Here is a 13,940-nt window from a genome sequence, read left to right on the forward strand (position 1 = left end):
GGATTTGAACTCTGGACCTTTGGAAGAGCAGTCGGGTGCTCTTACCCACTGAGCCATCTCACCAGCCCCGAACTTAAGCTTTCTATACTCCTTGGCATGTAACTTGACCTGTAAGGGGCTGTAAGCTCTACATGAAGAAATACTACAGGAAGCCACTTCAGCTGAGGATGGCTTTGAAGTAGCTGCCTCTGGAGACCAGGACACAACAGGTGGCCTGAACCATCTCCATTCCTGGGACTCTGGTCGGTGGTCATTAACCCTTTGGTAACCTAGGACATTTCTGAAGGGAGTGTCCCACAAGAATATTTGAACCTGGGCGTCTTTAAGATTGCTAGCAATGGGGGGCTGGAGAGGTGGCTCAGCGGTTAAGAGCACTGACTGCTCTTCCAAAGGTCCTGAGTTCAATTCCCAGCAACCACATGGTGGCTCGCAACCATCTGTAATGGGATCTGATGTCCCCTTCTGATGTGTCTGAAGACAGTGACAGTGTATTCACATACATAAAATAAATTAAAAAAAAAAAGATTGCTAGCAATGTCATAAACAGGATCTAGTGAACACCCACCAAGGATGGATGTTTGACTTCTAAACCTACAGAAGTTGTTTGGGTGGTCATACCTCATAGTACCCTGGGTAAGGTTAATTAATAATCAGGCAGGCAGGTAGGGTGGCAGGTGTAAATGACACTGTTTTGTAAGGGGTAAAGTTGAATGTAATGGTGCAGAGACAGGAGAATCTTTGTGAGTTTGAAGCCAGCCTGGTCTACAGTCTACATAGTAAGTTCAAGGTCAGTGAGACCTACATAGTGAGACCCTATCAGAGAAATTAAAAAAAATGTCTCTGTCTGGGAAGCTGACCTTGAGGTGGCTGCCAAGTGTTTAACTCCGTCAGTGCTGGGAAGAGGGGAGGTGGGCTGGATGCTGATGCTGGTGACTTGATGTCCCGAGGTCTTAGTCACACAGAGGGAAGAAGTTACAGCTGAGGATAGTATTAAGGGCCGAATGAGAGAGCTTGGATACACCCGAGCTTCCTTTTAAAGTGTTTGAAACAATATACATTAGGTTCCAGGACATACGACTGAATTGGAAGGGGGTTGGGTAGAGCACTCCAAACTACCTTTGAAGCCTCTTGGTTTTTATTTAAGGCATGCCCTGCAACTAGGAAGATAGTGTGACTTGGAAGGTTGGGATTCAGGTGACAATACAGCTGACTGTGGGATACAAGCATGGGGCTTAAGAGATGGTTCCGCTGGTTAAAACGTGCTTGCTAGCCAGGCGTGGTAGTGCAAAACAAAAAACCGAAACAGTAAAAAAAAAAAAAAAAAGTGCTTGCTGCACTTGGAAAGGTCTGTTCTTTAGCCCCTCGACCTGTCCGCCATCATTCCACCATCATTCTAGCTGAAGGGGTGGCCTTTCCTGGCTTCCACAGGAACTTCTCCCTAAATTAAAATAAAAGCCTAGAGGCTCAGAGGGGGAGCTCAGTGAAGGGGAACTCTGCAAGAGGATCTGACATCACAAAGAAGGGAGGGGGAGGAGTGGCAGAGGCTGGAGGTTGACTATCAGGTGTAAGAGAGAGTGGCTATGTTGGGAGTTAGGGGACTAGAGGTTTGGCACAGACTTTCAGTTATGAGAGGGATAAATTCCAGAGCTGTACTCATCAGCGGCTATAATTAACTCTGCAGTGTTTACTAGAAATCAGCTAAGGGCAACTGTAGCCATATCCTTCCGCACGCAGCCAGACATCCGAGAGACATAGGCTGGTTGCTCTGATTGTGGGATTTATTTTACATTTCCTAGTGTGACAGCAGATCATCACATTCTGTGTACTCTGACTAGGTGCTTCTGCCTCCTTTCTTCTCTCTCTATGTCTCCCTCTCCTCTTTCCTTTTTCTCTCTTCCTCCTCTCCTCCTCTTCTTTTTTTTTTTTTTTTTGGTTTTTCGAGACAGGGTTTCTCTGTGTAGCCCTGGCTGTCCTGGCACTCACTTTGTAGACCAGGCTGGCCTCGAACTCAGAAATCCGCCTGCCTCTGCCTCCCGAGTGCTGGGATTAAAGGCGTGCGCCACCACGCCCGGCTCCTCCTCTTCTTTAAGATAGGATCTTACTGTATTAGCCTCAATACTGGTGATCTCCTGTCTCAGCCTCCTGAGGGCTGGGATAATAGGCATGTGGCATCTTGCTTAAGTGCGTGAGATTTTTATTTGCCAGTTTTACTTAATAGTTCAGTGAAGCTGAGGGGAGACATGATTCTAAGAACCAGGGGCACATCTATAGAATGCAGCGATTCCATAGACGCCCCCTGCCCTTCAGTTCTATAACCCATAGTGATTTTTCTTTAAAAGATTAATTATATGAGTGCACTGTTGCTGTCTTCAGACACATCAGAAGAGGGCGTCAGATCCCATTACAGATGGTTGTGAGCCACCATGTGGTTGCTGGGATTTGAACTCAGGACCCCTGGAAGAGTCAGTGCTCTTAACCACTGAGCCATCTCTCCAGCCCTATCCATAGTGATTTCCATTTGTGGTTTTGTACGTGGGCCCCAGGGCCACAGAACTTGTCTCCATGATCCATGGCAGTCTGAGGAGGCGATCCTCTAGATTTTGGTGACCTTCAGAGGTTGCCTTTTTCTTTCCAGGATCCCCCCCAAAGTGGCAGGTAGTCATTATTTACAAGGTGAGCTGGACTCTCACCCACCATTATCAGCAAAAGTCATTACCGACTCAGGTGAAGGGAGGCAGATAGCATGGTGCTGATTTCATTTCACTTAGTGGTACAAAACACTGAAGCATTTTTCCAAATGAGCCTTCATTTGATGTTCACGAAAACGAGTTAGAAGGGAGTAGCAATATTGAAAATGAGGATTGCTTAATGCGACCGGTTTTTGTTTTTTGTCGCTCCCCCCCCCCCCCCAGCGATCATTTCTGCATATGGATCCCCATATGTTCAGGCAAACAAACAAAAACATCCGTTACTTTCTGGCCCGAGCGAGGAGTCTTACCTCAGCTGTCTTTCTCTGTGGTGAATCATAGCCACGAGTCTGTTGGCGTGCTCGTTTCTCGGGTTAGGATGTTCTTCCAGAGCAGACGTTGTGACCCCAGGACCTAAGGCCAGGTCCGGTGTTCAGAAGGTGACGAGTCATGCTGAGTGTGGCTTAGTGGCACAGTGCCCTGCTAGTGTGTGGGATGCCCTGGGCTGATCTTTAGCACTAGGGAAGAGATGAAGATGAAGGGGGCCTACAAGGAACCAGAGTGAAGCATCCTCTTAGGATATGTAGGTTCCTTCCTGAGGCTTGGGTCTCCCCTGAGAACTCCAGGGTGGAGATGGCTGTACCAGGTTGCCACTAGCCTTTAACAAGCCATCACCAGACTTGATAACAAACAACGGTTTATTGCTCACGTCTGTCCTTTGCTGATTTTGGCAGAGTTGACTCAAGGCTGCAGCTGGATTGCCCTGGGCTGCAAGGTCCAAGGTGGCCTTATCCACATGTGAGTCTATCACTTGCTGGCCCCTGGTGGGAGGCTGGGAGCTCTCCCCTCTTGGGGCTCAAATCATTTAGTTTAGCTTGAACTTCTCTGTTAGCCCAGGGCAGAGGCTTGGGAGCTTTAAAAGTATTCGTGTGTTCTTAGGGGGCAGTCCAGCTTCAAGTTGGGGTGAGAGGAAGATGGGGTGGCCTTCTTTGTTTTGAGACAGGATCTCAAAACATTTGAGGATGACCTTAAAGTCCTGATCAATCTACTGCTATACTGCTAACTTCTCAAGTGTGTGAACCACTCACTGGTTTTTGTTGTTGTTGTTTGTTTGTTGTATGTTTTTTTGTTTTGTTTGATTTTTTTTTTTTCCTGCTTCTTCTGAACGGCAGGCTTTAGGGCCATTGCTTTGCAGGGCTTATGCTTACTGTCCAACACACTCCTCTCATTGTCACTTGGAAGGCCTGGGTTTTCTGGGCACTAGCAATTGGCTTGAGTCAGGTGTGCCAGGCAGCCCAGAATGAGGATGAGAATAGAGGCACAGTCCGTTTAGAGCTTCGGCTGGTAGTGTACAGTGTGAAGGTAGCTGGCTGCAGGGGCACATGTTTATGATGTCAGTAATCTGGGAATGAGGAGTTCGTCAACAGGAGGATCAGATGTTCAAGGCCAATGTGGGTGCTTTGAGAATGGCTCCCAGAGATGCATGTATTTGAATGCTCTATCTCCATTCGGTGGCACTGTTTGGGAAGGATTAGGAGGTGTGGCCTTGTTGGAGGAGGTGTGGCATTGGGATGGGCTTTGAGGTTTCAAGAAAAGGAAAAGGAAAATGTCCACGCCACTCCCTGTTAGCTCTCTCTGTCTCATACGTGTAGATGAATATGAAAGCTAACAGCTATGACTCCACTCAGCACCATGCCTGCCTGCCTGATGCCATGCTACCCGCCACGATGGTCATGGTCTCTTTTTTTTTTTTTTTTTGGTTTTTGGTTTTTCGAGACAGGGTTTCTCTGTGTAGCCCTGGCTGTCCTGGCACTCACTCTGTAGACCAGGCTGGCCTCGAACTCAGAAATCCTCCTGCCTCTGCCTCCCAAGTGGGTCATGGACTCTTAAGCCCCACGTTAAATGCTTCATTTTGTAAGTTGTCTTAGTGGTGGTGTCTTATCACAACAATAGAGAAGTAACTGAGACAGCCTTAGCTACACATTGCATTTGAGGGTGGACCGGGTGGGCTCACACGAGACCTTGTCACAAAACACTCCAAGAAATGATCAGAGCGGTCTTCCTACTTGAAGAGAATGTGTGTTTGGACTGGAGTTGTCGCTCAGTGGAGTGTGTATGGAACCTGGGTTTAATCCCAAGCACCAGAAAAGGGAAAACCCGGCCAGTCTATCTTAGTTTGCTACAGGTGCCATACGAAAATACTGCTTTAGGGCTGGCGAGATGGCTCAGTGGGTAAGAGCACCCGACTGCTCTTCCGAAGGTCTGGAGTTCAAATCCCAGCAACCACATGGTGGCTCACAACCATCCGTAATGAGATCTGACGTCCTCTTCTGGTGCGTCTGAAGACAGCTACAGTGTACTTACATATAATAATAAATAAATAAATCTAAAAAAAAAAAAAAGAAAATACTGCTTTAATACTAGCTTAAGCGGCAAAACCTATTTTCTTACTGTTTGGTAATTGGAGGTTCAAGACCAGAGTGAGATTGGTTCTTTCTGAGGCCTCTCTTCCTAGCTTGCCTATCTTCTCTCTTGTCAGCTTATGGTCCTTGTCGTCGTCGTCCTTCTCCTCCTCTTCCTCCTTTTTATAGTATAGAATAGAGTTTATTCAGGGCATGGGGCGGGTAGTTTAGAGGGTAGTAGAGACAGAGAAAGGCAGAGAGGGAGTGAGCAGTGGCCGGCCATGAGCACGTGGAGCGAGAGGGGGGAGGGGAATGGGGACAGAGCGGGAGGGGCGAGAGGACAGAGCCAGAGCAAGAAGGCAAGAGAGCCAGCTTACGGTCTTTCGTCTGTGGGTCTATGCATACACATATATCCTATGCATACATATACATCCTATGCATACATATACATTCTATGCATACATATACATCCTGAGGATACTCTGGTGACACCAGATCAGGATCCACTCTAAACGGTTCATATTGACCTTCTCTATAAAGACACCATATTGTGAGGTGCTGGGATTTAGGCTTCAACACACACGAGTTTGAAGGAACACAGTACAGTCCATAACAGCTCCCACTCGCTCCTTCTGGACTAGCCCTTGCTGTGTTTCGGGAGACACCTGGAGAGCAGGGTCCTCCTCCTTGGTACTGGCTTGTGGCACCCACACTCTGCACTGGTGCATTCTGAAGCATTTGGGGAGAGGTCTGCAAAGGGGGAGACGCTGGGCCAGCCTTAGAATGATTTCAGCCATTTTGTTCTAAAGTCTCTGTAAAAAGCCTTGCTCTTGTCAGAGCCTCTTAGGGAAGAAGAGTGGCTTGTTGCCCCCGACAGATTGCCCACAGTTGGTGTCTGGTAGCTTCATAAGACCCCCAGAGATAGCGTTATCTGGTTTGCTATTTTTTTTGTTTTGCTTTATTTTACTTATTATTATTATTATTTAGCTAAAGCTGGCCATGAAAAGTCACTGTAGGGAAGAATGACATTGTTGATCCTCCTGCCTCCTCTTCCCACGTGCTGAGAGTATAGGTGTGCATCACCGTGCCTCTCTTCCTGTTCCTTCATAAAAGTCTTCTTTCTGATAAGTTTACTCTGCTTGCTTGAGACTGGCCATCTATCTATCCATCCATCCATCTGTATATCATCTGTGTGTGTTTGTGTCTTTGTCTGTCTGTCTGTCTCTATCCATCCTTCCATCCTTGTGTCTACTATCTCTATGCCTGTCTACTTATGAAACGGTGTCTCTACATAGCCCTGGCTGTCTCGGAACTGACTCTGTAGGGGACTGGCCTTGAACTTACAGAGATCCAATTGGCTCTATCTACGGAGCACTTGTATTAGAGAGGCATATACCACCATGGCTGGCTTATGTTTGTTTATTTATTTATTTATTTTAGATTTATTTATTTATTATATGTAAGTACACTGTAGCTGTCCTCAGATACTCCAGAAGAGGGCATCAGATTTCATTACAGATGGTTGTGAGCCACCATGTGGTTGCTGGGATTTGAACTCCAGACCTTCGGAAGAGCAGTCGGCGCTCTTAACCACTGAGCCATCTTGCCAGCCCCATTTATTTATTTTTTGATCCCCAAAGCCTTGTGCATGTAACGTAAGGAAGATGTTCCTCCATGGAATGATAACTCTAGCCTTGGGAACATTAGTATGTGTTATTTATTTATAGTCTTTTTTTTTTCCCCCGAGACAGGGTTTCTCTGTGTAGCCCTGGCTGTCCTGGAACTCACTCTGTAGACCAGGCTGGCCTAGAACTCAGAAATCTTCCTGCCTCTGCCTCCCAAGTGTTGGGATTAAAGGTGTGCGCCACCACGCCGGGCTTATTTAGTCTTGATGATACTCCTTTGGGGTGTGAGTCTTTTCTTACCTTCTTCCTGTGGCTCAGAAAGAGCTGGGACCCAGAAATTGAGTTTTTTAGGTAGGTGATTCCCGGTTTGAGTCCAGGACTTGTGCACAAAGTCCCATTTGGTTTGCACATTAAGGATCCTAAAAATAGGTGGTGATGGCCAGTGCTTTAAATATAGTGTCCTCGAGCCTAGGGTAACACCCTTGGTTGGCAGGTGAGAAAACTAGATCTTTGGGGGAATGTGTCCTCACTAGTGTGTCCAGGAAAACTGGCACCAGTGTTAAACCACGCCTCCCTCGGGAGTAAACACTGATCTAGACTTCGTGCATCCCAGGAATTAAAAGTTCCAAAGGCTACCAGGCATACCTCAATTCATGATGGTTCCCATATTCTGTGTGTCTGAGAGAGATGGAGGATGCCCGTTTGCACACCCCAAGTCTCTTTCTTGGTTGCTTACCTTACTTCTGAAGAGTCCCCACTTTGGCCTTGGAATTGGGTCCTGCTGTGGGTGGGACTGAGCAACTGGTGGCAGCTGGTCACCTTAAACCTTGACGGGACAGAATAATTGTTAGCGTTTGTGCAGAGGTCCCTTGGGAGGGCCACAGCTCTTTTTTTTAAAGATTTATTTATTATATGTAAGTACACGGTAGCTGTCCTCAGATAGTCCAGAAGAGGGTATCAGATTTCGTTATGGGTGGTTGTGAGCTACCATGTGGTTGCTGGGATTTGAACTCAGGACCTTCGGAAGAGCAGTCAGTGCTGCTCTTAACCGCTGAGCCATCTCACCAGCCCAGGGCCACAGTTCTGATGCACACCAGAGGTTGATGAAGTTGCCATGATAAAATAAATGAGCAGGCCCATTTGAGGCCTTGGAGAGACCACTGAGGCACAGGTAGAGGAAGTAGTACCTTGTCCATAGAGTAGAGCTGGCAAATGAGACAATTGTCTGTCAAGAGTCAGCGAGAAAGAACGTTGGTCCACAGGCAGTTCAAATCTGAACTTGGAACTTTCACCTTAGCACCCAGTAGGCTCTCGATTCCAGCTCCACAACTGATCTGTGATTCACGGTGTGTGTGTTTACTACCTACCTCAACATTATTTATATGTTTATTTATTTTGTACCTTCTTTTCTCCACTGACCGGATCCCTGACAGGGAAACTTGAAGGCGGAATGTTTATTTTGGCTCCCGACTTGTCAGTTCAGTCCACAGTCAGTTGATTCATTGCTTGGTCAGAACATCATGGCGGCAGGAGCTTGTGTTAGAGGTGGGTCTTGACTTTAGGGTGGGCAGGAAGCAGAGAGGAGGGAGTTGCTGGCTTCTAAACAGTGAGATGGTGCTACCTGCATTGAACATGGTCTATCCTCAGTTAATCCTCCCTGCAAATGATCTCAGGCACTGCCACAGCTGCGCCTTCCCAGGGTCCTACATATTTTTTGGAAATAGCGCCTCTCTTATTTAGCCCCGTCTATTCTGGAAATTGCTATGTAGACCACGCTGGCCTCGAACTCAGATCCTCCTGCCTCTGCCTCCTGAGTGCTGGGTAGTGGCACCACACCTGGCCAGCAGGACCTCTTAAACCTTTTTTGTTGACCTCTTCTATCTAGCATGAGTTTTTATATAATCCAAGGTATGTAGGTATATAAAGTAGGTATGCATATCAAACATTCACTGATAAAATTATAAATTTATTTAAAAAAACATTTTTTGGGGGGCATACATATAATTTGACTGTCTATTAACTGACAAAAGCCAGTTTGCATACTAAGACGAAGAATAGTGTCCCGGCTGAATGTCTCAAACCATAGGATACAGGGCATAGTCATTTTTCAGTTGGTTGGTGTTTTGTTTTTATAACACATCTGTGATGTGCATTATGTTGGTAAATTGTTTTGCGCTGTTTGGGATGACTGATAAGCTGGCTGTATGCACAGAGTTACGGCCCCACCTCCCGCTTCAGACCCAAGTGTGGTTATCTCAGTGTCTGGCCCCTGTGTGACCAGAGGGAAGAGAGAGGGCATAACAACAGGGTGAAAATGCCCTTGAGAACAGCTAGAGGGGGGAACCACTGACAACCAGGGTCCTTATTGTTTGTGCCACGCTATAGAAGTGCCTCAGTCGGAAGCTTGATCTACATGGCAAGCTCCAGATAGAAAGACCCTGCGTAGGACCCTGGGGAGGCACACGCAGCTGTGGGAGTGGCTAAGGGCATTTGCAGCGCAGATTAGCTGAGGATAGACCCTCGCTCAGTTGGGGCTCCAGCTGCCTGCCTCGGTTTCCCTTACTCAGATTCTGCCGGATGCTGTGGACCTACAGCTGGATGACGTGCATTTCCTGTTGGCTAGGCTCATCTGTTTGAAGCCTTGCCCCGAGGGGACCATTGACTCCAGCTGGCTGCCTTAGAGTCCTTCTCTGCTGAATGTTTGGCTGGTTTAATACTGTTTGTCTGACCTGTCTGCCTACCCAGCTCTCGATAGCTATCTATTCTTTTAATTCTGCTTTACTATGCACTTATTTACAATGGAAAGTTTTCGTAGGTCATCCTCCCAGGTAGTACAAAACCATCATCAGCTCCAGGAAAACCTTTCGTTTAAATAAATAAATAGAAGACAGTGACAGTGACATTTCAGAAGCTGTCAGCAATTCTGTCCTAACCCCAAGACTTATTTATTTATTTTTGGTTTTTTTTTTTTTGAGACAGGGTTTCTCTGTATAGCCCTGTCTGTCCTGGACTCATTTTGTAGACCAGGCTGGCCTCGAACTCAGAAATCCTCCATCCTCTTGCCTCTGCCTCCCAAGTGCTGGGATTAAAGGTGTGCTCCACCACCACCCGGCTGATTTATTTATATACTTATTGAGAGGGAGGGAGAAGGAGTGGGGGAAGGGAGAGAGAAAGAGAGAATATATGAATAAGAATAGGTATAGGTGTGGGGGCATGCATACCACATCTTGTGTATGGTGGCCAGAAGACATCGTGTGAGAACTGATTCTCTCCTACCACGCAGGTTTCCGGTTGTGAACTCAGGGCCCCAGGCTTGGTGGCAGGTAGGTACCTTTGCCAGCCGAGCCATCCAGCCAGCCCTTAATTTATTTTCAGTAGGTGTGGTATAGAACATTATATAATATGTAGTTAATGCTGTATAGTCTCTCTATAAAAAAGAAACTGCCGTTGCGTTTGAGAAACCAGAGTTATTTGTCATCTGCGAAGGGATAGCTATAAATAGAAAGGCAAAGGCGGTTTTAAAATTCCAGCTGGCTGCCATTGTCTGCTGGAGGCTTGGGGCCTAAGGCTTGAGGTTTGTTGGGAAGAAAGCCTTCAGTAAGTGCTAGTGAGGGGTTAAAAATAGATCACCAATGCTGCTCTGTGTTAGAGGCCCCGGGGTGGGGGACCTGCGGATAAGTTCATCTGCTCACTGTCACCTGAATGGGTCTCCCTCAACGTTCTTGCTCCCTCCCTACCTTGGGAATCGCTCCTTTATATGGTGGTGTTCAGGCGGCTGTCTAGGTGGAGGGTCCTGAGTGTGGTTTACTGCTAGAGAAGAGGTCACTGAGTCTGACCCTCACCCTGGGCATAAGATAAAAATGTTGTAGGAGGTTGGGACGAATGGGACTGGCGTTCATTTCATGCCAGCCCTTAAAGGGTGATGCAGGCAGTCCGATGTAGTGAGGTTTGGAAAAGGGCTCAGCCTAAGTCCTTTTTGGATTGGATAGAACGTTTCCTGTTTATGCGAAGACCCGGTAGGAAGAAAGTCTCCTCTGCAGAGAGGGACCCACTGTCTTTCTGTTGTGTAGATGGTCGACCTACCGGAGTTCTGTAGGATGGGATGATGCGGTGACAGGGTGACCACCTTTTCTGTGTGCTGTGCTTGTCCTGTGTAATTGACAAGGAGAACTGAGGGTGAGAGGTTGAGGGACTATAGCATAGGGTGTTCAGAGCTCCGAGAAAACAAAGATGCATCTTAGTGGGCAACAAACACCTCCCTGGGGGAGGGGGCTCCCCAAGTGGTGTTGGGGGTTAGGCAGTGGAGCAGGGATGTGGTCAGGTTGGCCAGGTCCCTCGGTCAGCCTTATTCCCCTTTAGTCTAGATTCTATAAAGGACCCTGCTGCATCTGCTGTGGCCACTCCTTCACAGGAAGTGGGAAACACAACAGGCTTAGGGTTCCAGGAAGTCTTACCGGATCCCTTATTACACCTTCCCCACCAGGAACCAGGATCATCTATGACCGGAAATTCTTGATGGAGTGTCGGAACTCACCTGTAGCCAAAACACCCCCAAAGGACCTGCCAGCCATTCCTGGGGTCACTAGCCCTACCAGTGATGAGCCTCCCATGCAAGCCAGCCAGAGCCACCTGCCCAGCAGCCCGGAAGATAATCGGGCAGGCGGTGAGTCCTGTCCGGGTCTTGAACTGGAAGGTGGATTGTCTGTTCTCACGGATTCCACATTTCAGGGAGAGGGTGATGGTGACTGTCCACCTTTTGAGGAGCAGCTATGGAGAGCCAAGAGGGTGGGGGACGGGTGGGAAGTGGGACTCTCTTTGGTGGAGGGTCTACAAAGCTCCAAGGAACTCGGAACTCAAAGATCTCATGCATCAGGTAATTAGGAGGAGATCTAAAATGACAGTGGCTTTCTCCAGAACCTTCCATTAGCCCAGTCTCCCTGTATCATCGCTCACAAAGTACCACTCTTGGAACCCAGCAGCTATCGCTGTGTCCTTGATGCAAGGAGACAACTTATCAAAGACCTGCAGTGTACTTCCTTCCCCTCTAGGAAATTACATGTCTGCAAGATAAAAACAATAAACCTGGGTTCCTCCTGGCAGGTTTACTGGTCATTAAATGGATTGTGGACATAGACAGGCAGACAATGCCTCCTATTGTCATGGAAGCTTTGACATTTATATCTAGGTCCTTCCTGGTTCCCCCTCCTCCTGAAAACAATCAAAACAGCCGCCCTGCCGGCCAGTGGGAGCAAGTTGTAGTGGCAGAACACCTGAGCTCTCCACTGTGGGACTGGGCTGCACAAGCATGTTCACATACTCTTGGTCTCTTGTTCCACCTCTGACTCTCGACCCTGAAGGCAGAGCTCCAGTCTCAGACAGGGAGCTGATGACACACCCCATGGCCCTGTAAGATGTGATTCCTGTAGCTGTCTTCAGACACTCCAGAAGAGGGCATCAGATCTCATTACTAATGGTTGTGAGCCACCATGTGGTTGCAGGGATTTGAAGTCAGGACCTTCAGAAGAGCAGTCAGTGCTCTGAACCGCTGAGCCATGTCTCCAGCCCCTGGGATTTCTAATTACCCCAGGAGTCCAGCAGCCCAAGATAAACAATATTTACTTTGTTACACTGAGATGGACATGGAGAAAGTGAATAGCAATAGGAAGGCGGATTTGACTGCCTGAGGAGAGCCATGTGACAAGAGGTTGCCAAGCTACACGTGTGGGTCCCTGCCGCGTGTTCAAGGGTGGAGGGATTCCCCAATCTTTGCACAGAACTCTCACCTTTACCTTCCCACCTCAAACCAAAGATGACAGAGGATGACGTTGTTACTGTTAACTGAAGGCTGTCATTTACCCTTGCTGGCACACCTACCCCCGCTCCTAGTTTCTGATGGTATTTAGCTCTCAACCCTGAGGAGCGGCTTGGTTGCCCCATAGAGTTAGGTGGCAGTAGTGGTGGTGGTGTGGGTGTACTTCTGAATTTTCTTAACTGGACATAAGACACAAAGCTCCACCCCTTGGACCACGTATTAAAAATCGGATTCATGGGAAATTGAGCACTGTCACTGCCCTCCTGAGGAAGCTGATTCCCAAGCCCAGTCAACTTCTCCTGTTTCTCTTCCTCAGCATGCTCCTTCCACTTGACCTGTGAGAATAACAAAAGACCACACCTTCTCTCTGGCCTCCTAAGACCAGAGCGCTTCCATTTGCCACTTGTTTATTGTCTGTCTGTCTCCTCTCCCCACAGGTGAAGAGTCACAGTTTGAGATGGACATTTAAGGGACCAGCCATCGGACGCAATGATGCTTCTGGGGCCCCAGGGCCCTTGGGAAGAGAGCTGCCACTGCAGTCAGGCCTCATACCAGGCAGACACTGGGTGTGGGTCNGCCACCCAGTCCTGCTCCTCACTCAGGGCGCCAGCTCTGCCTTCCATTTTGTGAACACCAGCACATACCTCCTTGTGCCTCTGTCTATACAGAGCTGCTACTGCAGGGGAATGACTCTCACTCACACCCTCCCTGCATGGAGCTCCAGCGAGTGGATTCAGAGGAGTCTGTCAGAATGATCTGGCAATCCTAGCCCCAGCCTCTGGAGCACACCCACCTTTTCTTAGGTTGGGTTACCTGGGAAAGCCACACTTTTACTTCTTTCCCTGACAGGAAATAAAAGCCACATTTACCCTAGGCCTGCCCACAGCTGGGCCCTGTCTGAACTGTTTTCCACTTGAAATGACGACACAGTTACTATTCTCTGTCCAGTGCTTATGGTGTGTTTTCTCTGTACAGTATTTTTTTAAAATTTATTTTATGTATATGAGTAATCTATCTATCTATCACCTATCTATCATCTATTTATATCTATCTATCTATCTATCTATCTATCTATCTATCTATCTATCTATCTATCTATCTATCTTTCTATCCATATCTATCTATCATCTATCTGTATAGATTGTTGTGAGTCATCACGTGTTTGCTGGGAACTGACCTCAGGACCTCTACTCACTGGGAAGATTTATTTATTATTATATGTTAAGTACACTGTAGCTGTCTTCAGACGCACCAGAAGAGGGCGTCAGGTCCCATTACAGATGGTTCTGAGCCACTATGTGGTTGCTGGGATTTCAAGTCCGACCTTCAGAAGAGCAGTTGGTGGCTCTTAACTGTTGAGGCATCTCTCCAGTCCCCTCTACATTATCATATGTGCTTGTTATACCAGCCCTCT

General features: G+C 47.7%; 1 protein-coding gene across 1 annotated transcript in view; it reads left to right on the forward strand.

The window, feature by feature from the left end:
- The window catches only part of Eif4ebp1 (eukaryotic translation initiation factor 4E binding protein 1), a 16,456-nt gene extending 3,028 nt beyond the window's left edge, over positions 1–13,428 (forward strand). The window contains exons 2-3 of the mRNA XM_021170402.2: positions 11,198–11,377; positions 12,964–13,428. Of these exons, the coding sequence (XP_021026061.1) occupies positions 11,198–11,377; positions 12,964–12,995 (212 nt within the window). The 3' untranslated portion in view covers positions 12,996–13,428. The remainder of the gene's footprint in view (positions 1–11,197; positions 11,378–12,963) is intronic.
- Positions 13,429–13,940: the final 512 nt, after the last annotated feature.

This window comes from Mus caroli, chromosome 8, assembly GCF_900094665.2.
Source record: "Mus caroli chromosome 8, CAROLI_EIJ_v1.1, whole genome shotgun sequence".
In the NCBI taxonomy this organism is placed as follows: Eukaryota; Metazoa; Chordata; class Mammalia; order Rodentia; family Muridae; genus Mus; species Mus caroli.